The sequence below is a fragment of the Mya arenaria genome, chromosome 9, assembly GCF_026914265.1.
Source record: "Mya arenaria isolate MELC-2E11 chromosome 9, ASM2691426v1".
In the NCBI taxonomy this organism is placed as follows: domain Eukaryota; kingdom Metazoa; phylum Mollusca; class Bivalvia; order Myida; family Myidae; genus Mya; species Mya arenaria.
In genome coordinates, this window is record NC_069130.1 from 49,735,398 (window position 1) to 49,759,839 (window position 24,442).

The 24,442-nt window shown below is 34.6% G+C and overlaps 1 protein-coding gene across 4 annotated transcripts in view; it reads left to right on the plus strand.

Annotated features, from left to right (window-relative positions):
* Positions 1-24,442, plus strand: part of LOC128246870 (anoctamin-7-like) — a 49,578-nt gene that overhangs the window by 23,238 nt on the left and 1,898 nt on the right. The window contains exons 5-22 of one of the 4 annotated variants that reach the window (XM_052965371.1): positions 2,622-2,729; positions 3,159-3,295; positions 4,560-4,728; positions 5,455-5,623; positions 6,333-6,423; positions 9,208-9,374; positions 9,619-9,701; positions 10,189-10,326; positions 10,664-10,859; positions 11,682-11,793; positions 12,456-12,510; positions 12,742-12,839; positions 13,493-13,617; positions 14,918-15,123; positions 15,927-16,060; positions 16,493-16,583; positions 18,957-19,088; positions 20,031-20,102. In XM_052965371.1, coding sequence (XP_052821331.1) covers positions 2,622-2,729; positions 3,159-3,295; positions 4,560-4,728; positions 5,455-5,623; positions 6,333-6,423; positions 9,208-9,374; positions 9,619-9,701; positions 10,189-10,326; positions 10,664-10,859; positions 11,682-11,793; positions 12,456-12,510; positions 12,742-12,839; positions 13,493-13,617; positions 14,918-15,123; positions 15,927-16,060; positions 16,493-16,583; positions 18,957-19,088; positions 20,031-20,102 — 2,283 coding nt within the window. Of the gene's footprint in view, positions 1-2,621; positions 2,730-3,158; positions 3,296-4,559; positions 4,729-5,454; positions 5,624-6,332; positions 6,424-9,207; positions 9,375-9,618; positions 9,702-10,188; positions 10,327-10,663; positions 10,860-11,681; positions 11,794-12,455; positions 12,511-12,741; positions 12,840-13,492; positions 13,618-14,917; positions 15,124-15,926; positions 16,061-16,492; positions 16,584-18,956; positions 19,089-20,030; positions 20,103-21,957; positions 24,406-24,442 lie in introns of those variants that run through there. The other 3 variants (XM_052965370.1, XM_052965372.1, XM_052965373.1) reach the window with 3 other exon arrangements.

Below are 24,442 nucleotides of genomic sequence, written 5' to 3' on the forward strand. Positions count from 1 at the left end.
TCATCATTGGAGAATAGTGTTAAAGGTATATTCTGTATTAAAACACAAACTTAAAAAAAAGGAAAAAAAAACTGACTATGAAAACGATAGTGTTGGCGCCTATTTCATCAGTAGGTTCAGAGTTTTGGGCCTATTAAGTTAAACGAAGATTTTCTTAAAATGGCAGCAATTCGGAACATTTCTATTTTATTGAGGTTCTGTGGTAGGATTCCATTAGATATTTATGGAGTTACATTTTCTCAAGGGAAATAAACCTACCATAAGCAGGGATAACATTCACATAAAGTGTCAAATCTCAATACAGATATCGATATAACCTTGACATACAGAGCGATTTACTGGTAAGGAAGCTACAGATTCCACAGAGATTGTGGTTCATACAGTCGAAACTCGCTATGTCGAACTCTGCTATCTCGAAGTTCAGGTTATGTCAAACTTTTTTGAATATTGTGGAGTTAGTTACACATATTTTGTATTTCTGTTATATCAAATGTCTGTTATCTCAAAGTGTTTCCCGAGGTTACAAACAACATTAAATTTTGCATAGCAAGTTTTGACTGTATGTGAATATAATTTTTTTTGTATACTCATGTTTCCATGCAAGAGTTTTATTGTGTCACCTAAGAAAAACAAGACATAAAGACATTATTTGATTTTCTGGCATTATTTGTAACGTAAGTGTTGTCATTGTCATTGTCAGTGCTTTTGGGTATAACGTCTTGGTCGAGCTCAATTGTGAGGTAACACAATCATCATCCAATCATAGTAGAGCATGATGACAGTGTTTATAATGTTCTCACAATGTCCAGGTCAGGTTTGATTGTCAGATGAGTACTTCCCAGTAACATTAGAGTTCTAGCCCTTTTACAGTGAATCTCTGTTGGCTCGAACTCCCTGGGGCCAGCAAAAGTAGCATCGAGCCTCGGAAAATTTGAGCCGAGCTGGAATGCTTACCTTCAGTATAAAGAAACCGGTACTTTACATCCTGAGTTCGAGTCAACGAGGAATTGGAGCCAAGCAAGGTCAAGCAAACGGGGTTCTACTGTATATTAAAAAAGCAGTTGCTTATTTCTTGTTCGGGTATAACTATCAGACATAGTTATACATTTTAAACACAGATTTTTCTTTTACATTAAAATTGGTATTATATTTGGTTTGACAATGATGGGCGCTACCATTCAAATAAAATTCCGCAGAATTCTTGACGATGAATTCAATCAACTTCCTGTTAAACATCAATGAATACCACAACTCACAGGTTATATGCTGCATATAATGTTGCTTCCCAGAGGTGAGATTGTAATGAAGAGTATGGGCAGTTTAATTAATTGAATTAATTGCTTAAGCTCATTTGGTTATCATATGAAAAATAAGCTTACTCATCAATGAATTGACCTCTAGGGAAGTAGGGAAGCTGAGTACTAAGAGACAGGAGTTTAAAGTGACACTCATATTTAAATCAATACATACACATGTAAAACAAACATACATTTTGAGTGATAAACCTTTTACTGCTTACTAAATAATGCATTTTTGGAAAATATTAATTACTGATAACACCATTGTAGGTATGTAATTAATAGCTTAAAATGCACAAATATAAAATGACTGGTGGGTCCTAAAAGATTTACAGTGATCAACTACCATCTCATAAGTTAGAAATACCGTGTTCACAGGACCAGAAGACGTGGGCATTTTTTTTTTATTCTTTTAGTATGAAAATTAAAAACCCATTTGGCATTACAGTACTATAATATTTTTGTGTTCAATTTCATTAATGTTCTCAACATGAAGTTAACAGATGGGCATGATAATAGGAAAATGCATAATGCTGTTATGCACCATGGGAATTTTAAGTGCTGGCTTGTTTTACACAATTAGAGTTTTAATAGGAACAATTTAATCCAGAATTCAATCTTTGCATGAGATTTTCCGGTAATATGAGAATGCTGATGAGAACGCTACTTTATTCTATTTACACTACATTTAACTACCTTGGGAAAACCAACTTTCATCAATTTTAAATATGAATGAGTTTTGGGAGAAAACTACAAATGTTATTTTTCAATTAAATACTAAGTATCTTCAACTTAACAGATTAACCATCACATCATACAGTAGTTTTGTTAGTAAATACGAAGCAATCAATTTGGTCCATGCCTTAGTCTCATGCCTCCTCGTCACCCCAGCGTATCATAACCTTGATGATATCCTAGGAAAATCAGCTGTAAAAATCTCGTACTCATGAATTATTAATAAGGTGAAATCCAGTCGCTTGATTGGTCGCATGAGACACACCTCATGCGGTGCAGAAATGGCTGTGAAGTTACGGATGTAATCTCAGTTTGAAATGATCCAATGAGACCACGACTTACAAATCGATTTAGGCAGGATATTTTAAATATGCCCATAGCTCTTCACAAAGGAGATTCTTTCCTTTTTGTTATTGGCTATTTCATTGGTCGTGAAATGCTTATGAATATTCAAGATTTACGAAGTTTCCTTAGCCAATTTGCCCAGGGTATCATATAGGTTTTGATACATTGGGGTGCCAAGGATGAGTCGCATGATGAATCATGCTTAATGCTAAAATACCAGAACTAGTAATGCTTGTTTTTCAGGAACGGGTTACTACAGAAAAGCGTATAATAACGTACATCAAGCTGTTTGCTCCGTGGGAAGTGCTTATATTCTATGCGGAAGATCTGTGTATGAGGGCCCCGCTACAGGTGAAATGAATCCTCAGTTTTCTTCCCCATCTGCTTCATCATTGTAATGAAAACATTTATCATTATGGTTGATAGTAGCATAGACAAAGTGTGTTAGCTCACCCAAGAAGAACTACATGTATCCGTACATTGACCAAATGTTTTTGTACATCAATGAAAAGCAATTTTGAAAAATTATTTGTTAATATTTATGCTTATTATTTGCCCACTTTCTTTGTGATAGCTCAAGTTGCATTCGTCAGAATGAAAGTATTTACGTTCGTCAAAGAAAGTGCAGTAGGAGTGTTAATACACAGTCTTGTATTACTTTAACATGATTGTAAAATGTGTTAAATGATTAGGACAAAATGAGGCTTGTGTCATAATTTAAATAATCATGTTTTCGTTGAAATTAACAAAATTTTAATGATATATAATCATGTTTTTCAGGCTCATCCAAATCCCTCGTCAAACTGGTCAGACAAGATTCTCCGGACAATCCATGTTCCCAACATGCTCCATGAGGATGTTCCCAATAAACCACTGGATTACTACACATGCCCATTCAAGAAATCAAAATTAGACAGGTATTCTTCCATGCTTTTCTTCACTCTGCCCAAGAACCCACAGGCTCAAGGCTTGCAACTAGTAAAATCTCTTCAGGGGAAGTATTCAATATGCAACTCAGAACAATCTTGTGGTTATACATGATTGACTTAATTCACTCTATTGGTCAGTTATTAATAACTAGTATTCTGATTAGCTACATCATTCTTAGATTCAATTAAGACCAATATTGAATACCAGCCCAGGGCCTTAAGAAATTCCTGGACCAAAGGCCTGATGGGGTTTGTGGTTTTTAGCTCACCTTACCATGAAGTGCTTAAGGATGAGCTTTTAATTGTGATGGGTCGCTGTCCATCCTCATCCGTTGTCAACATATTCCAGTAATTCCTTACTAAACCCCTGATCCCCTTTCAACTAAACTTTAAAGGCATGTTCCTTGGTTGGTCCTCTTTCATATTCCTAAATAAACATGTTTTCATGCAGAACTGTTTGCCATGCCAAAAACTAATTGGAAAATCTTCTCCTTAGAGATTGCTTGCCCGATTTCAAAATATTTCACAAATTTTTTGTTTGAGTAACAGATTTCTTCAATCCATTTTGATTAATTTTGTAAAAAAACATGGCTGTCAGGGGTGGGGCTAGTTTTCACTCTTTGACTGACTATGAAAATCTTCTTGTCAGACACTACTCACATGATTACACAAAATATGCACAGAAATGTTCCTTGTGAAGTTGTGTGACCCTTTACCAAGTTCCTTCATTTGTTACTAGTTTGTAAAACAACATGGCCATCTTTTTTCTAGGTGACCTATGACTTTTTAAGCAGCAGCATTGATTCAATAGCAACCTTCTCTCCCCTTAACAACCATGCATCTTCATAGCAACTATTAGCTTTCTAAAGCAACCATATTTGCTCAGAAAGACCATTTACTATGGTACCTTGACGATGGCTTGCTTCTCCATTAACCATCACATACCTTTGCAACCATAGACTTCCTTAGCAACAACCTAAGCATTCACCTTTTGTCTTTAAGCAACTAGTGACTTCCTCGGCAATAAGTGATTTTTTTGACAATAGCTTGCTTCCCTAGTTCTCCAGGTACTCAGGTGAGCAATATAGGCCCATCTTGGCTCCCTTATTTAAAGGCATTGTACCGTATAAAGCTGTTCCGGCCTATAGATTTCTATTTGCCCACTGAAATGTATGCGTACGGTTTTTCCACAGCTGGCCAGTGCTTTATTCTTATATTAATTATACATTTATATACAATCTTTTTTTTCCAGATTTCTAGGCAGTAACAACCGTGACACCTACTTTTCGACGACACAACGCAGCCGCATCGTATGGGAAATTCTGGCAACAGCCGCGTACGGGAAACGGAAACGAGCAGAAATTGGTATCGAGCGGTTGATAGAAGAGGATGTATATGCAGCAGCATTCCCTCTACATGATGTGAGAAATTAATCCTGATTTTTTTATCAATCTTAAGTCTCTTAATAGTGAATCAAACTCAGCACACAGTTTTATTTGGTATGTTTACATCTTGCATAATTTTTAAGATAAGCATGATAATTTTAAATAAGTTTATTGGCAGAATAAATGTTTTTTTCTCATATACTTGGTGCCATTCACATCTAACAACTGACTTGTGTAAAGCATAACCTTAATAAAACTGTTTCCAAATTTTACATCTGACCTCAATGTTTTTTATTGTCTGGTTAGTGCAGTGGTAATCGCACTCGTTTATCATCAAGGCGACCTGAGTTCTATTCCCGGCCTGGGGGCATGTGAGTTTGGTTAGTGGTCACCAAGCTGGACAATAGGGTTTTCTCTGAGTACTCTGGTTTCCCCCACAACACAAGACCACACTCTCCCGCAACATCGTGCCAACGAGAGTGATTGATATAAGTTGTAATAGCTTGTTTCACAATCCTTGTAAAATTAAATAAGTTTAAACTAATGTTTTTTATTGCTACGAGACAAAAAATTGACTGTTACCGGTATATTTTTTTATCATTTTTGGATACATATTGGTAATTTCACACATGAGTAAGACAGGTAAATATATACCCAGGGAAAATGGTGAGAGTTTTCAGTGTGAAAATGATAGTCATACACAACTTTACTAAAAAAGATTGTTTGTCTTGTTCATTCTAAGCTTTTATAATCTATTTGCAGGGTCCCTATGAGTTGCCTAAGTTCTGTAAGCTGGACCCAGATCAGCTGAATCCCCGCCAGATCCTCTATGAATACTGGGCGAGCTGGGGGAAATGGAACAAGTACCAGCCCCTAGACCACATAAGGGAATACTTTGGAGAGAAAATTGGGATCTATTTTGCATGGCTTGGTATGGTTATAATTTTAATTTTTGGGCCTTGAGGCTCCTTAGTGTCGAGCTAAGCTCACTATTTTTGTTTTGATAGAATTTATCTTATATTCTTCTTTTTATAGAAATTTAAGATAGTTAAAATAATTTATCATCATGATCATCATGATAAACTCATTTTTTGGGGAATTAAAAGTTTAAGTAAGTCATTTTGCTGATCGAAATAAAATGGAAAGCTTGTTAATCTTAAGATTTTTTCCGTGAAATTGAAGCCAAGGATCAACTCAGTGTTGTTCAATACAAAATTATTACATTACGTAAAACTATGATAAGTACAAAGTGTAACCAGTGATGCTTCAAGAGTCTTTAATCTTTAAATGGAAATGATTGGAACAAAATGAACAAACTACTAACACGACCCACATCAATTTTTTCACCATTTACTTGGTAAAAATGTGCTGATATCTTGTGTTGTGTAATTTGCGTAATTATTGCATTATCTTCAGTTACAGTGAAACCTTGTTGGCGTCAACTCCCAGGGACCACCTAAAATACCTCAAGCCTTGGAAAATATTAAATATTAAGCTGGAATGCTTACCTTCGGTATAAAGAAATTTGTCCTTTACATCAAGTTTGAGCCAACAAGGAATTTGAGCCAAGCAAATTTGAGCAACCGAGTTTGACTGTATATCCTCTGACCTTCTGACATGATTTGGTGTTTTGGTTGCAGGTTTCTACACAGCCTGGTTGTTACCTGCTGCAGTGGTTGGTGTGATTGTTTTCCTGTACGGCGTGTTCACCATGTACGACAACATTCCAGCGTAAGTAGTGTACAGAAGGTGGTTGGCTTTTGGTGGAATGCGGAAGGTCTTTGGCTCATGTAAAACATTTGATTCTATCCTATTATTCTTAAGCTGCACTCTCACACGTTGACAGTTTTGATATTTTTAAAATGTTTGTCTCAGAATCAGTTGATTTTGGTATCAATGCATTCAATTTATTCATATAAGATTACCCACAATAGAACAGATCTGAATTATTTGTGAAAGTGCCGAAAATTCCATTCTTTCTTAAAGCTTTAGTAAGGCTTTTATCCATAGAACATCAATTCTCTAATGTAAACATGAAAAACTTTGATTTGAACTTTTGTCAGCAGCCATGTTTCAATGGTTTCCAGACATTTAGGCAAAAATTGGCTCATTCCAAGGCAAAAAATAAAAAAGTTGTCACAACGGTCAATCTTTGAGAGTGCAGCTTTAAAATTTGAAAAAAAAGAAAGATTACTATAAATACATCTGAAGTTGAAACAAATACTTAGCCATACTGATTGAACCTTACATTCATTAAAACACCAGGTAGACAAAAAAAATATATAAGAGTTTAAAAACATGAGCAGGCCAAATGTAAACTATTTGTATTTGTTCTATATTCAGAACAAAAATTTCGCAACAATAAAAAAACAAACATATTTGTACCCCATTAGATTTCATTTTATAGAAATACTCTGCAAGTCATTTATGACTGTTTTAATCTTCACAAAACTGTGAAAGCAATTTCTGCATTGTTTAAAGCAATATTGCTAAACAATAAAGCAGTGTGTGACAAACTATGACAATCAATCGGATTGGCAATATTTGTGTTTATAGAAGTAGGAGTGACCGTTTGAAGATATCAAGACAGCTTCTAAAATTTAAGTGTAGTAAATCAGAAGAACAAAATATCAGTTTGGTGTGGCTGTATAAAGCTACACTTTTTGATTACTAAATTTTCAAGCATTTTCACTGAATTGAAATCTACAGGGTAAAATATGTCATGAAATTTATGTCAAGTCATGTCAAGTTCACTGTAATGAATATCACAGACCACTTAAATTATGCGGGAACATGAGCAATTCACTACTCAAAACAGTATACGTATAGTATACTACAGTCAAATTTTCATGATATGGCAATGTTGATTAAGCATAAATAGGAAATTCCTAACGCTACAGGTGGGGAGAAAAACAAAAGCAAATGGAAATATTCTAAATCTAAACAAACATCCATTTCTATTTTAATCTACATATGAAGTATATATGGATTGGGAATTTTGTTTTACATTTTCACTGCATTGAAATCTACTGGGTTGTCATGATATTTATGAAGGGACAGGCTGTTGTTTGTCTAGACTGTATAACCTGATCATGTTGTTCCATTGTTTGATGTATGTGTCAGCATTATGTCTGATAAGGATGACTAAACTCGAATATATTTAATATCTTATCAAGATGTTGCTTCCTTAAAGCTGCACTCTCACAGATTGACCTATTTGACAACTTTGTTATTTTTTTGTCTTAGAATGAGCCAATTGTTGTGCAAAAGCCTGCAAACCAGTGATATAAGAATGCTGACAAAATATCAGATTTTCATATTTACATTACTAATGCTTTAAGAAAAATCCTATTTTCGGCAGTTTTACAAACGATTGAGATTTGTTATATAGTGACTTATTTGAATACATTAAGGCCTAAATCAGCTGATTCTAAGACAATTTTTTTATATATTTTTTGTAAAAACGGTCCATCCGTGAGAATGCAGCTTTAATGATAATGTAAAATGGATAGGCTGAACTGTTTTTGTGAGTTTACTATTGAAGATACAAAATACAAGAATCTTTATTAAGAGATATTTTCTGGCATGAATAATAAACATACTTGATTACATATCACAACATATCCATGAGCTGGTGACCTGGAAATAAAAGCAAATAGTTTTAAATAGGTACACTATTTGAAAAAAATGTTTACAAAAGCTGTTTCTTGCATACAAAAGAAGATCATCTGTTGATTGTTCAAACCCTATTGGTATCAAACTAACATGATCATTTTCAGAAGGCGTCTATAACATGCATGATTTCTACCTTCCTAATGTTTAGAAGTACTGTATCATTTTTTTATTAATGAAATATTCATCATTTCCCACTAAGATATAAGCAGTGCTCCAGCTTGGCCGAAAATAGCAGGGGGGAGCACCCTGCTGCCCTTTTCTGGCACCCTGCTGCCTGTTTACTATGCCCATTTTTTTCGACAGCTAGAGTCCACTTTGATGATTATAAATTATATTTGATATTTATTGGACATATTGTAAAGTCAATTTTCAGAAATATTTAGTAAAATAGTCATACTTATAGATATACAGAATTTGACACTTATATTAGTAAAAATAAGAACTAAGGTTTTCATAATAAACTATAAGTATTGAAAGTAGTTACAGCACATACCCAATATAAATTGAACATTAACCCCTGCAAGTGCCGTAATACAGCTCATTCAATGTGCATCAGAAGTGCCCATGCTGATCAAGCTGGTATCCATAAAGCATCTTAAGTCATTTTCTAATTTAAGTACTTCATTGAGAAAATGATATAAATATATAATAATTTCTGAAATACATTGTTTTCATTCACCTTTTAAAAAAAAAAGTACATAAATTTTAAAACACACATATATTTCTATTAATTTGACAATAAAAATTGACATAAGTTTTATGAAGACGGCCCCTGATAAGCTTCTTTTACAGGTACATAAGTTGATTTTGAATGTATTTGTTTTATCCATTCTCCTGCAGAAATGAGATATGTGAAAGCAACAAGACGTACAAGATGTGTCCGCTGTGTGAGGAAACTATCGGCTGCCCATACTGGTACCTGTCCGAAGTCTGTATATACACTAGGGTTGCCTACCTGTTTGATCATCCAGCCACTGTGTTCTACTCTATATTTGTGTCATTCTGGGGTATGTAATGGACACTTGTTACAAGCAAATTGATTTAAGTTTCAAAACGCTTATAGCCATAAAACCTCAATTATCAAACGGAAATGTTAAAAACTTTGATCTGATATTATGTCACCAGTATTTTATCACTGATTTCCTAACATTAATGCAAAACTTTGCTCATTCCAAGACAAAAAATAAAAACAAGTTGTCAAAATGGTAAAAATCCGTGAGAGTGCAGTTGAGAAGCAAAATCTATTTCCAGCCGTGACGTTCCTGGAGTATTGGAAACGTAAGAATGCTAGCCTGGCTCACCACTGGGACGTGTCCGATTATGAGGAAGAAGAGGTCTGTTACTTTTTTACATTTTGCCTGGACCAAATCGAATTGAAGTGAAAAAAAAACACCTTCAAAACTGTAAACTTGAAAATGCCAGCCTGACCTATAAGTAATATGTTTCAGATTTTGAGAAAGAAAAATTCTTTTAATTTTGCTATTCACATGCATATGTTAAAGGACAACTGTGCAAAATTCGTAGGTGTTATTCAAGTCCATTAAAATCCCTGATTTTTGGCATTTATTATTTGCCTAGTTAATGGAATTCTGGGAATGATAATGGTCCTCTTTGTACAAAATATCTCTAAAGAAGATCTTTTTTATTTCAATGACAAGCGATAAACAATACAGAAATCATGAATCTTGTTTGCAAGCAAGCTATTTAAAAAACCTACATATATATATGATGTCATTTTCCTAATTGTTTTACTTTAATATTGAACATGAAATATGATATGTTCATGAACTAACTAATACTTATACCTGAACCATTAAACAGGAAAGACCCAGACCAGAGTATGCAGCCAAGGCCCCTACCTATGAAGAAAACCCTATCACACGAGTGAAGGAGCCTCATTTCCCTCCAAGGAAACGTCTACCAAGGATCCTGTCTGGAATTGCGGTCATTGTAGTAATGGTAAGCTTTGGTCAAAATAAGCACAAACCTGGCATTAGAAAAGTTCCTGTAGGGAATAATATGCAAAGTTTATATGCTGAGTGAGTTTTTTTTCAATTTTCCAATATTTTTTTTTAATGATAGTCTTGATTTCTTTATTTTATTCCCCTTAATAAATAAAAAAAAAAATTCTCTCACCAACTGTCCAGCAATTAATGTAAGTATTTATGTATACTGTCTTATTAAGTGACCAGTGCTTGATCCACATTAGCTTATAGCATCCCTATAATGGTAGCATAAAATAATATTAATAATGTCATTTCAATGCTACACAAAACTGCCAAATGAATATTTTCAGATGACCCTCGTCATTATATTCATTATCGCTGTGATCATGTATCGTGTATTGGTGAGCATTCCACTGTTTGAGAACGACACAACGAGAGCCCGGGCACAGATCATAGCGTCCATGTCGGCAGCTGTCGTCAACTTGATTGTCATCATGATCCTGGGTCGGATTTACGAGAAACTGGCTTTAAAAATGACGCAATGGGGTAAACTCATTTTTGTAATTTTTCATAAATGCCTTTCTTCCAGATTTTCCGGTTTCCCTGACAATACTCTTGCAGGGCTTCCTTTAAAGGAAGTTTGGAAGTATATTACTCCCTAGAAATGGGTTAAAACTTCCAAAATTGATTCCTTGAAAGTACAAAAACTTCCATAATTTTGAAGAAAACTTCCAAAGTTGAAAGCTTGGAAGTACAAAAAATCAAAACCTTTTGTCAATATTACTTTTATAGTCATGATTTCAATCAGTTTAAGTGTTTTTAAGTAAAAGGAATTATAATAATATAAGTTAAAGTGAAAATTATTTGATTTTTAATATATTTGTTGAAAAATAGTTGAAAAGATATTGTATTATGGAAACTTAAACTTCCATATTTAAGTGTAAAACTTCCAAAAGTGATTTACAGGAAGTTCATACTTCCAGTTTCAAATTCTTAATGGAAGCCCTGCTCTTGTGTATCATTGCAACAGAGTGATTTATATAATAATGTTATAACTTATTTTCTCAAACGTAAATAATTCCATAGATAATACACATATACCTCCCCTGTTACACACACATATAGCAAGAGCTTTCAACATTTTTTCTGAGTATTATCTATCCTTGTGTACTATGTATAAAACTTAAAGTAATGTTGTTATACATTGTGTAGCAATATCTGTTAAAGATGATAAGTATAAGCTTAACTAGCGTTATTCAAGTTTTGAGGATATGATGTAACTTCAAACCGCCCAGCACTCACAGACAGAGCTCTTGTTTTACACATAGATCCTATATGGCACAATAACACATTCTCCCACCATTTCAGAGATGCATAAGACCCAGACAGAGTTTGAGGACCAGCTCACCTTCAAGGTGTTCATCTTCCAGTTTGTCAACTTCTATTCTTCCATTATCTACATTGCCTTCTTCAAGGGCAGGTAACTGACTGCTCTACATACTATTTTCTGCTTAGTTTTAGCTTTTCTGTTTATGGAAAGCTTTTGCTTTTGTTCTTGTCATTGAAGTGAAAGAATGATCTCTGAAGTTTCATTTTTTTTCATATTCCGAGAAAGAAAGAATTTCCAAAGATGGCCACCAGAAATGAAAATATCCCAATTGTTATGAGTTTCATCTCAATTTATTAAAGGAAAAGAGATACATTCAGATATTGGTGACAGCACTGTAATAAATCCTTTAACCTGGCTATAATTCAGCACCGTTCAAGATTTATTTTCAAATCAGACTTGGTACACCTGTTGCAAGAAAAAATAGGCATATGTATAGCCCATAGCTCTTACTTTAATAATTGTCTAGTTACCCCCCTTTTTTGACAGAAAAAAATAATACTGTTGCTCTCTTATGTAACATTGAATTTTTGATTTCTGGTTGTTTAAACTAGTTATTGAATTTCACAAGATTGTAAAGACAGCTAAACACTGATATGAATCTTTTTTGAGTTGGCTTTCTGGGTAAAAACCAATGTCCATTTTCAAAGGCCCGGAAAACTTCCCTGATTGGGCTTGAACTTAAAATTGACCCCTTAGGTGAGAAACTGACAATACAACTAGACAACTTTCACATTGGCCTTTTGTCTTTTCAGATTTGTCGGGTACCCCGGCCATTACACAAAGTTTTTTGGTCTTCGAAGTGAAGATGTAAGCTATTTCCTTTCACATTTTTTTCACAACATTACATTATTATTTTCAAAAGTGTGAAGAACCCCCCCCCCCCCCAGTTTTCATATGATTGATTTACCACTTGATTAATTTTGCTTAAATGGAATAAAAAGTGTTGTTATTTAGTAAATGAACTCTCAGTAAATAAAGATGTATAGGAAAAGACTTCCACCAATCTGAAATTAAAATTTCCATGTGTGTTATTTTCAGTGTAACAATGGTGGTTGTCTGGTGGAGTTGGCTCAACAACTGGCCGTCATCATGATTGGCAAACAGATTATCAACAACGCACAGGAAATAATCGTACCGTATGTATACTTTGTAATATCCCAAGTTCCTGAATTTCAATTGTTTAAGTAATGAATGCTTAACATGTTGCTCTCATTAGGTTTTGAGTCATTAAAATCAAACCAAGAACAGTTCTCACAGTGTCACTGCTAGCATATCTGATGTCTTTAAAGGGGCTAGACACTAGATGATACAATTGCAAGAAAAAAGAAAACTGTCAAAAATTTAAATAAAATTGACATTGTTATGAACAAAGAATTGAATACTACTTACTGCCTATAACACATGCATCTTTCACAGTTTTTGCATATATTACCAATTCCGAATTTACTATGGTTGTCTACCACATGTATCCCAGTAAGTTTAAAAATAGCGTTGGTATATTTATGATTTTATCTGTACTCATATACAGATATGGTTTAAACTGGGAAACCATTATGTGCTATTTTAAACAGGAAAACACAGATGAGACAGCAACATGATTGTTGTGTTTATTATTTTAACTATGTAAAGTGATGTATCATCAGCCTCCTACTAGCACATGTTTACACAGATGATACGCAAATTCACACCAAGACCCATAACTCTTGCTTGTGTTGAGTGATGCCAACTTTCTTGTCGTAACAAGACAAGCATTGACATTAAAGGTAACATAACCTTGTTTGTTTTTCAGTAAGGTAAAGGCATTTATCCATCGTATGAAGATCCAAGTGGATCGCAGCCACATAAAGGCCAGATGGGAGGAGGACTACAATCTCATCGAGAATGAAGGGCTCTTTCAGGAGTACCTTGAAATGGGTGAGTAGTGAGTACCTGACATAAGTACCTTCAAGATGAGTACCTTGGATATGAGTACCTAAGACTTAATATTGAGGAAACTAGGTTAATATGTTGTATAGACGTTTACCACTATAGCTTAGACATGGTGGAAAGAAGACTTTCATTGATAGACTACCTATGAATTGGGGAGTACTGGAAATGAGTACATAATTAGAAGTCAAGTGAGGTTGAATGAAGATTTAGGTAAAAAAGCCTTAATATGAGGAGGTCTACAGTCACTGTCATAATGAGGGGCTGTTTCACGTGAACTTAAAAATAGGATAGGATTTGAATTACTGCCTAACCTGACATCCAATGTATGAAGATCCAAATTAATTATATCACCATTCAGGGAATATTACTACAGCATCAGGTACGTCTTTGAAATTTTATGGCTGTTTAAGGCGTAGTTGGCAGTATTTGTCAGGGATGCCTCTTTAATATCAATATATTTAATGCCCTCCCTGACCCTTACTGCCGAAATATATTAGTAATGAAGAGTTTGTACAAAACATTTCGGCACAGAATAATAATAACACAAACAAATCTTTGTATTATGTGGGTTAGGTCATGAACAATCACTTCATTTTGCTCTGCATCACATGTCCTATACTATTTGTTTTTCCTTAAAAAACATGTGTTTTTTTAACATGTACATCAGCAGGAAACCTTTTTATGCTCTATTTTGAGTTTTAGATTAGGATGGGGGCAGTGAGAGGGCATATAGATTCACCCTTGTCCGCCCTTTCATGGTTGAAATTAAGTTGTACCATACTTGAGTTTGTATTCTTTGTTTTTAGTTATGCATTATCTTTTATTAGCAGAATGGTAACCATAACACTACTGTGCAGTAAGTAATGTGGAGGTTAAATACAAGGCTATTCACTTATATGCACTCTTATGTATTGAATGCTGCACAGTCCTTGGTACGCAAAGGTTGATACACCCAGTGGGCAAAATTAGCACATGCCGTGCACTCAGTCTGGTAAAATGCTTTCTGGCCTTGCTAAATTTTTGGATTTTATACAGCAGGGCTTGTTCAAAAATGTTATGCCAAGCAGAAATAAATGAACTCGGGCTTGTTCATCCAAAAGACTTATTTCGCTGACTGTACACCTGTACACCCTTGTGATTGAAATTATAAATTTGTTGTTCTCATGTATAATTTTAGTAACTCCTGTTTTTGGTGCAGTAACTACTACTTACTACTTGTGTTAGTGACTTGTTTAAAAACGATGAAAAACAACCATGTTAAGCCATACTTGTATGATATTTCCAGTGCTGCAGTTTGGTTTTATCACCATATTTGTGGCAGCGTTTCCCCTGGCTCCGCTGTTCGCCCTCCTTAACAACTGGTTGGAGATACGTATAGATGCACACAAGTTCACGTGCGAGACCCGACGCCCAGTCGCAGACCGTGCCCAGGACATTGGGGTCTGGTTTTCCATCATGGATGCACTGGCCCAGATAGCTGTTATCAGCAATGTGAGTGCTGACCAACAGTATGATAATAATATAAGGCGATGGATGCTATATTACTTCTTAGTGTTGGTTTTTCTCAGTGTTTAACATAATTGATCAGTTGTAGAGTTGGAAACAGCATCAGATTTATAAAATTATCCATTTATTATTGTAAACAGCATTTGTGATCTAGTGGTTTTTTAACTTTTTTCACGGGCGCCAGTGCCTTGCAAATTGGGAAAATGGTCGACTGGGAAAAATACAAAAACCAGGCCAAAATATCGTATATAATGGCAAATATACATGTTTTCACCTTTATATGCATACATTATGCTGTGAAAGAGTTAGTTTTGGCAAGAAATTCATGGCTTTTTTATTCATTAACATAATCTGCATTTATCACAGTGGGAAACAAATCATAAATATTTAGGAAAATGGACATTTTTTGCAAGGGGAAACAGCTTTTAGAAGGCAGTAAATCGCACAAAAAAATCACTGTGATCAGACATTGGCAATAGTTTCAAACTACAATCGGAAGCGTATATGTAGTCAGACGCTGATATTCCTAAATGTTGATTCAGATACCCCAGTTCTATATAGTAATTTACCGTATATACTACACTTGTTTATATCGGTTAAATCAGGTAAATAATAATAACAATAGCGTTGTTAGATGTGCTGCACTAGCTAGCAATGGATCACTGCAGGTTTCCTCTGAAGGAAAAGGAAAAGGCTTGAAGCCAAGGAGGCATTTACTTCTCCGGGGAAGATGTGGCAGCAGCCATTCAACACAGTTTCATCTTGGAGTGTGTTTTTGTGTATTTCAGGCATTCCTGATAGCATTTACATCCGAATTCTTGCCCAGGCTACTTTACCGGTATCAGTACAACTGGAACCTTGAGGGTTACACAAACTTCACCCTGGCAACAGCCCCCAATGGCACACTTACTCAGACTTGCAGGTTAGAGCCCACTAAATCTTGATTAAGTTTTGAGTGAGTTTCCATTCCTTATGGCATTCTTGAATCCTTCCCAAGTACAGCATCTCAAATAGTCGCTTTTGAGTGTCTGCTGCACTTCGTGTCACTTTACTGATTCGTTTATTGTTATGCAGTCATGCAAGATAACTCAAAATAGAACAATAGAACAGATCTCAGTTGTTTGAAAAACTGCAGAAAATTTCATTTTTCTTTAGCCGTTAGTAACGCTTTTAGCCATAAAACATAAATTTCAAACATACATGTGATCTTATATTTCTTTAGCAGTCACATTTACACAAAAAATGGTTCATTCAGAGATAAATAATAATAAAAAACCTGTCAAAACGGTCTAAATGTGCTAGTTGCAGCTTTAAAAATGTACTATGAATTGACTGTAGAGATGTTCTTTTTCAGGTACAAAGCGTTTCGTGATGATGAAGGGAGCTACACAATGTTTTTCTGGCATTTATTGGCAGTGCGGCTAGCATTTGTCATCATATTTGAGGTTAATATTTTTTCATTATTTTCGTTGTATTAATGTGAAACCAAATTTTATTTTAATTTTCATTGAATTAAAAGTGTACAATTTCAAAATCAAAAATCATTAAAAAAGATATGTTCATGATTTTATTTGACAAATTCCGTTCTAACAACCAATTTTTGCAAAGACAAATTCCCCCTGATCAACAAAAAATGCATACTTTAGACACAAAATTCCCCTACCAACAAATACTTGCAAAAATTAGACAGACAAATCCCCCTTCCAACCAATTATTGAATAGAAGGACAAAATATATATATATACCCCGACTGTCTATTTTTGCATAGATGGACAAAATTCCCCTGTGCTTAAAACTTTCTTTTATGAGGTTTGTGAGTAGAAATGTTATGAAATATAAACTTAAATGAAAAATTGTGAATCTTATTTCTCCCACCTCAGATAAGTAGATAAGTAAATTTAACCATGCTAGAAATTCTTTTCTCCGACCTCAGATAAGTAGATCCAATAATTTAACCATGCTAGAAATTCTTATCTTGCCCACGGGCGAAGATAAAATGCCCATATGGAACTCCTTTTTAATGGTCACCACATTGTAATTACCTCCCTTGTTGAAGACTGTCTGTAGCATCATGGAAACCTTGTCTTGTGGCAATATTTAGAACGCTAATAAATGATTTCTCGCTTCAAATGTCAAGATAAAACAGTTTTAACGCACCTTTCAAGAAATAATGCTTCACTCTCCATAGAACTATTTAAAGACCGATTTGACTATTAACATAATCTGAATCACTGCGCACATATCCATGACAACCAGGAATTATCGCATATCCATACGCAATTATTTTCTCTAAGCACAAAAGAGTTCAAGCAAAAAATACGTTTTTAGCTCGACTATTCGAAGAATAGGTGGGCTATACTACTCGCGTCAGCGTCGGCATCGGCGTCTGGTTAAAGTTTTAGGGCAAGTTGGGATTTTCACTTATAAGTCCAATACCCTTCATTCAATTGACTTAATACTTCACACAGTTGTTCAGGGCCATCACATGATGAGGTTAGATAACTCAATATTATTCTTTACACAGATTATGGCCCCTGATTGACTATGAAACTTAGGTTAAAGTTTTAGGGCAAGTTGGAATAATTATTAATAACTTCTATATCCTTTGTTCAATTGACTTAATACTTCACACAGTTGTTCAGGACCATCACACAATGAGGTTACATAACTCCATATTATCCTAAATACAAGTTATGGCCACTGATTGACTTAGGTTAAAGTTTTCGGACAGGTTAAATTTTTAGGGCAAGTTGGGATTTTCACTTAAAACTCCAATACCATTCATTCAATTGACTTAATACTTCACACAGATGTTCAGAGCCATCACATAATGAGGTTAGATAACTCCATATTATCTTTTATACAAATTATGGCCCCTGATTGACTATGGAACTTAGGTTAAAGTTTTAGGGCAGGTTGGGATATTGTTTAATAATTTCTATACCCTTCATTCAATTGACTTAATACTTCACACAATTGTTCAGGACCATCACACAATGAGGTTACATAACTCCATATCCTTAATACAAGTTATGGCCCCTGATTGACTTATGTTAAAGTTTTAGGCAAGTAAAAGTTAAGGGCAAGTTGGGATTTTAATTAAAAAACTTCTATACCGTTCATTAAATGCAAATGAAAATTCAAAATTATTTACGACCATCTTACAACAAGAAACATAACTCCGTTTAAGCCTAAATACAAATTATGGCCCTTGATTATTTTTTTTTAATTTCCTTTGAAAGGCATATTTTGTATAATCTTAACCATATTTTCATAATGGGAAATCAAGTTATTTGAATGACTTGCGTCATTGTTTGGGCGGGCTGGTGGGAGGGCAGCATCAAAGTCACCTTATGTATCGAATAATTTTAGTTAGATTTGTCATAAAGAGACCAAACTTGGTATTATTACATCGTTTTTGTATTCTAAGTCAAAGCGGCGTAGTCGAGCACGCTGTCTTACGACGGCTCTTGTTGCTTTATTTTGTTACACTGAGGTTGGAGAAAAAGCATCTACCATAGCCTCTTGTGTAAGATAGGTCCATCCCGACCCTCGCTCAGGGTGTTTTGCGGAAACTCGGTAAACCTCGTTTCCACAAAACACCCTACGCTCGGGTCGGAATGAACCTATCTTACACTCTCGACCATGAAAGATACTTATAATCTTATCTTATATCTGGTAATTAAACTTATAAAAGGGCAAGGGAAAAATGAATATTGCATGGTGAGAATTTTGTCTGAATATGCATAAATTAGCGGGGGATTTTCTAGGGTGGATCTCGTTTGTCTCTGAAAGACCTGCATTTCCCTGTGTTTCAGCATGTGGTGTTTGGGGTATGTCGCCTGATCGACATCATGGTTCCAGATGTTCCCGAGTCTCTCTCGCTCAAGATCAAGCGGGAGCGTTATCTGGCAAAACAAGCCCTTACTGACACAGATACAATAATGCAGGTAATTGAAGCAGATTGAATCTGTTAATTCTGTTTTAAATTAATTTGCTTTTCTAATTTAGCAACTTTTTAAGTCCTAATCATTTGACAGGAGACAGATGCTGACACCTTTTTACCTTTATTTTTCACTGAGCTTTGTGTGCGATTTTTATATCTAGCTTATCAGCAAATATTTCTGTGGACATCACTCTTAACATTTCTTTATGATATCTTGTTATTTGACCTTCTTGGACCAGAGTGGTTCATTCAATTAGAAACAGGATATTTGGTTAGTGCAGTGGTTAGCACACTTGCTCCACACCTAGGCGACCAGATTTGATTTGGTACTTTGGTTTCCCCCACAACACAAGACCACACTCTTACGCAACATTGTGCCAATGAGAGTGATTAATATAGTTTGTTATAACTTGTTTCACATTTGTTGTAAAAATAGATAAGTCTCAACTAATGAACAACATGTATGTTTCAAAACTGTTACTATAAACATATTGACTGGGTTTTTTTATTGATCACCAGGCCCAAATTTATAGAAGCTTCTTAAACTGAACAGGCTTAAGTAGTTAATTACAATAGTCAACATTGAAACTTAAATTAGACTTTGATTAATGAAAAATGGCTTTTTGTGATAATCATAAAAATAATTCCTATCTTAAGTATAAAAACTTTTAAAGAAGTAAATATTACACATTGTTGAAAGACAAAAATAGTGAGCTTAGTGTAGCTTAATCCTGTTATAATGGACTTAAGAAGTTTCGAGAAATTGGGGCCAGTCCTCCATTATTAGTGGTTTTCTTAAAACATTTTTCTCTGTTTGTTTCTTTTTGTGTTTTCATATAATCAACACGATTAATTTGAAAAGGCATTATATGATGATTGTATCACAGTATTATATTAATATTAGCCATTTTAAGACGTTTATTCCATGTATACATGTTTGTGTCAGAAAATTAAGGCTGAATGGACAAAGTATGACAGTGATTCTGAGAATGACGGCGATGATGATGTTGAGGCAGCAGTGAGTAACAAACAACAACAGTCCAACAGCTTGCTGTGCACCATATATCATACATGATAGCATGCCATAGATGGTGCAGAATAATGGTGGCCTAGTTTTGTGGATAACATCTATTGTCCTAATGTAAACGCTCATTTTGAACATCATCTTTATGATTTGTTCACTTGTCTTGCATTCCTCATTTATAGTTTTTTAGAATTTTGTCTCCAATTTTCACAAAAGTTGCTCAAGTTGCAAGACTAAGCCATCTGAGTTAAGCCAATTTGTAAAATTTGGCATTATATAAACATAGTAATAAACTTACTAACTTACTGAAATATTCTTACTTTCAGCGACTAACAGCTGCATTTGCTATTTAGCCCATATAACAGAATGTATCAAAATGCTTTTTACTTTTGTATATGATTAATCATACCATTTCAACCAAACCAACAGTCTTGGGGACTTTTCAGACGCTGTCAATTGACCATATTTAGCCCGCCTCCAGATGTTTATTTATGACAGTCAAACCAGTAAGATTATTGGTTCATGTCTGACTAACAAAAAAGGCATGGTCTCTAGTTTCAGTCAATCTTTAAACTCACTTATTTCATTACATATATCAGCCAGTCTCTGAGAAAATTGCACCAATGACTAAAAAACACATTTAGAAAAAATAAGTTAAAACAAAGTCAAATTCTTTATAAATTCTATAATCCATTCCTGAATGTTTGAAAGAAAAATTTAATTCACTTTTTGAGATGTTTAATTTTGAAATAACCTTCTGTAAGTTTTTAAAACATGGCATCTGAAGACCATCATTGAAGAATTTTGACAAAAGGTTTGTGGTAAATGTGAAACTTGAACCTATGATGTTCTGATTCGCAGCCAAGAGTGTCGTTGTCTGAGGTAATCCAGATTACACATATCTATAAAGCTTTATTTTCGAAACAGTTTTTGAATTTTGGATAACTTAAACTTCTCTGATCACTTTCAAAAAGCAGAAGAAGGTCTCTGATTGGCTGACAGAAAGGTCGTCAGAAGATGATGTTCTATGTCCCAACTTCAGATCCACATGCAGACCTACTGAGGCTATGATTTTAATCAGATTGCAGTGACATTTGCTATAGCAACAAACATAAGATATTTAAAAGAATCCTAGTCATTGTTGATCCAAATTTACATAATTGTTGATCCAAATTTACATAATTGTTATGAAACTGTCATTATTACAGGTTTCTCAGAGACTGACTCAAAGAATGTCTCAAGAGAGATTTGTACTAGCAATCACCATCAGACAGTATTACAACACCTATATCCAACTTGTGTAACTCTGGTTATGGTGAATTCCTAACAAGGCTTGGTTTTTGTTTTAGATAATAAACAAAGACACATTTCATTTCAGGAAATACAGTTACATGAACACATATATTACTGTATATTATTATCATTTCCCCATTTTAATACACCTTGTTTGCTAAAATTGAGCAACTACAATTTCCTGGTTTACAATATTAGTGTTCTGTTAAATAATATCCTACACTTGTAAAGTGTATAGAAACTTGATGTCTGCAGATGTATTCCCAGTGTCAAGAGCACCCACAATTTTCTAGTAAAGGTCACCATGACCTAAACCTTTCATCCATCGGCAGTGGTCGAAACTAGCTAGAGAAATGAATCCCTATTTGTGAGCCATGCTTTATAGGGGACAAAAAAGATCAACAGGTGTGCTGTATACAAAATGGCAAATGATATCATGTTAACTGCACCAGAGCAATAAATATCATAGTATACAGCTTTTGTGCATAACTTAAGGCATTGTAGAACGAATATCCCTTTACAATGTTTCTCATATCATTCATACTCTTTACACAAGGGTCTTGATAAAAGCCCTCTTAATGGCAAAGATGGAGTTGCTGGGCCCAGCAATGCTGATGATGACGATGATGATGATGATGATGATGAAATTATTGATGTGAGTGGTAACCCTGTCTGACCTTCTGTCTATTTTATTAATAGTGTCAGTAAAGTTGTGTTTTCTTAATTTCATTGAGTGCCTGTGTAGTCCATTGTAAGATAAAACTTGTTATAAGTTTCGTCAAGTTCCTGTTTTCTCTCAATCTGATATATGTGTAGGTTGTTTTTTTGTGTACTGTTAATAAAGGTAGTAGATGTATTTGTTTCCATACAAATAAACTTGTGCATGATCCAGACAGAAACAAAACAGGTCAGGCAGGGTTTAAGTCATAATGTTGTCATAGAATGTCCTATGTTCAATTATACCTGTATTGTCATCATCAGTATCACGTTCAGAATTGTTTATTAGATATTGTATTGTCATCAATAAGTACAACTCTGAGATATGTGTACTCCCCTCCCCAGAATGATGTTATATTGTCAATGTATAATGTAATATCTTACATGATTCATCCTCAGAATTGTGCACTCATAGTTTTAGATCCTACCATACTGTGTTCGCATTAACTGCCCATTTCCTGTACACATAAGGCGTTGTGCTGTCATCAGCAGTCAAAATGTGTCTACCTATGTCTAGCGTTGCCATCAAGAGTTCATACCTCCTTTTCAACCATACATTATTATGGTGTTACCATCAATAGGTCATAAATTGTTCACCTATAGATAGAGTGGTGGCATTAGTATTTCATACCTTGCAGTTGCCATCAATAGTTCATAAATCTTCAGTTGCCATCAAAAGTGCATACCTTGTTCAGTTGCCATCTAAAGTGCATACTTTGTTAAGTTGCCATCAATAGTTCATACCTTGTTTAGTTGCCATCAATAGTAAATACCTTGTTCAGTTGCTGCCAGTAGTTCATACCATGTTCATTTGCCATCAGTAGAGTATATCTTGCTCAGTTGCCATCAGTTGAGTATATCTTGCTCAGTTGCCATCAGTAGATTATACCATGTTCAGTTGCCATCAGTAGAGTATATCTTGCTCATTTGCCATCAGTAGAGTATATCTTGCTCAGTTGCCATCAGTAGTTCATACCATGTTCAGTTGCCATCAATAGAGTATACCTTGTTCATTTGCCATCAGTAGAGTATTTCTTGCTCAGTTGCCATCAGTAGATTATACCTTGTTCAGTTGCCATCAGTAGATTATACCTTGTTCAGTGTCCATCAGTAGATCATACCATGTTCAGTTGCCATCAATAGTTCATACCTTGTTCAGTTGCCATCAGTAGATTATACTTTGTTCAGTTACAGTCGGTAGATTATACCTTGTTCAGTTGCTTTCAATAGTTCATACCTTGTTCAGTTGCTATCTATAGTTCATACCTTGTTCATTTGCCATCAATAGTTCATACCTTGTTCAGTTGCCATCATTAGTTCATACCTTGTTCAGTGTTGCCATCAATAGTTTATACCTTGTTCAGTTGCCATCAGTAGATTATACTTTGTTCAGTTACAATCGGTAGATTATACCTTGATCAGTTGCTATCAATAGTTCAAACCTTGTTCAGTTGCTATCAATAGTTCATACCTTGTTCAGTTGTTATCAATAGCTCATACCTTGTTCAGTTGCCATCAACAGTTCATATCTTGTTAAGTTGCCATCAATAGTTTATACCTTGTTCAGTTGCCATTAATAGCTCATACCTTGTTCAGTTGCCATCAGTAGATTATTCCTTGTTCAGTTGTCATTGATAGTTCATCCATAAATAGTGTGTTCTCATTAAGAATTCATACTGTGTTATGCCCATTATAAACACATGTATTGTGATGCCATCAAGAGTTCATACATTGCTCACCCATAAATAACATTTTATCCTCAAGTGGTCCCTTCCAAATCTAGATCATCCTAGGTGTTAAAAATCAAAAGGTTCCAGATTTTCACTGTAATTTAAAATGTTATCATTTTCACCCCTCAATTCTGGACTGGTAGGTTAGTTAGTGCAAAAGCATTTATTATATTTTCAGCTGCAAACTATTTAAGCATATATAATGTCTAAACCATTGACATTGCATGCATATATACTTAAAATTTTAATGTGAAGTTGATGACTTTGGTCATGGCTCAAAATAATCATACAGTGAAAAGCATAATCAATAGAGTTTAAAACTTACGGTTACCAATTGGATTCATTTTTAGAATAAATAATATGACTTTCCAGATACATTTTATTTTCATTGATGTGATTAAATGTTCAAGAGAAGATAAAGAGTGCTGAATAAATGTCAAGCCTAGTTATTGTATAGTAAGTGGAAAGATAACCAAGGAAGCATGATTTGCCTTCAGATAGTGTTCAGTTTTCGAAGTACATTTGTACATTTCTAGGGATGAAAGCGACATTAACAATATAAATACTTAATGAATTTTGGTTTTTATCCCTCAG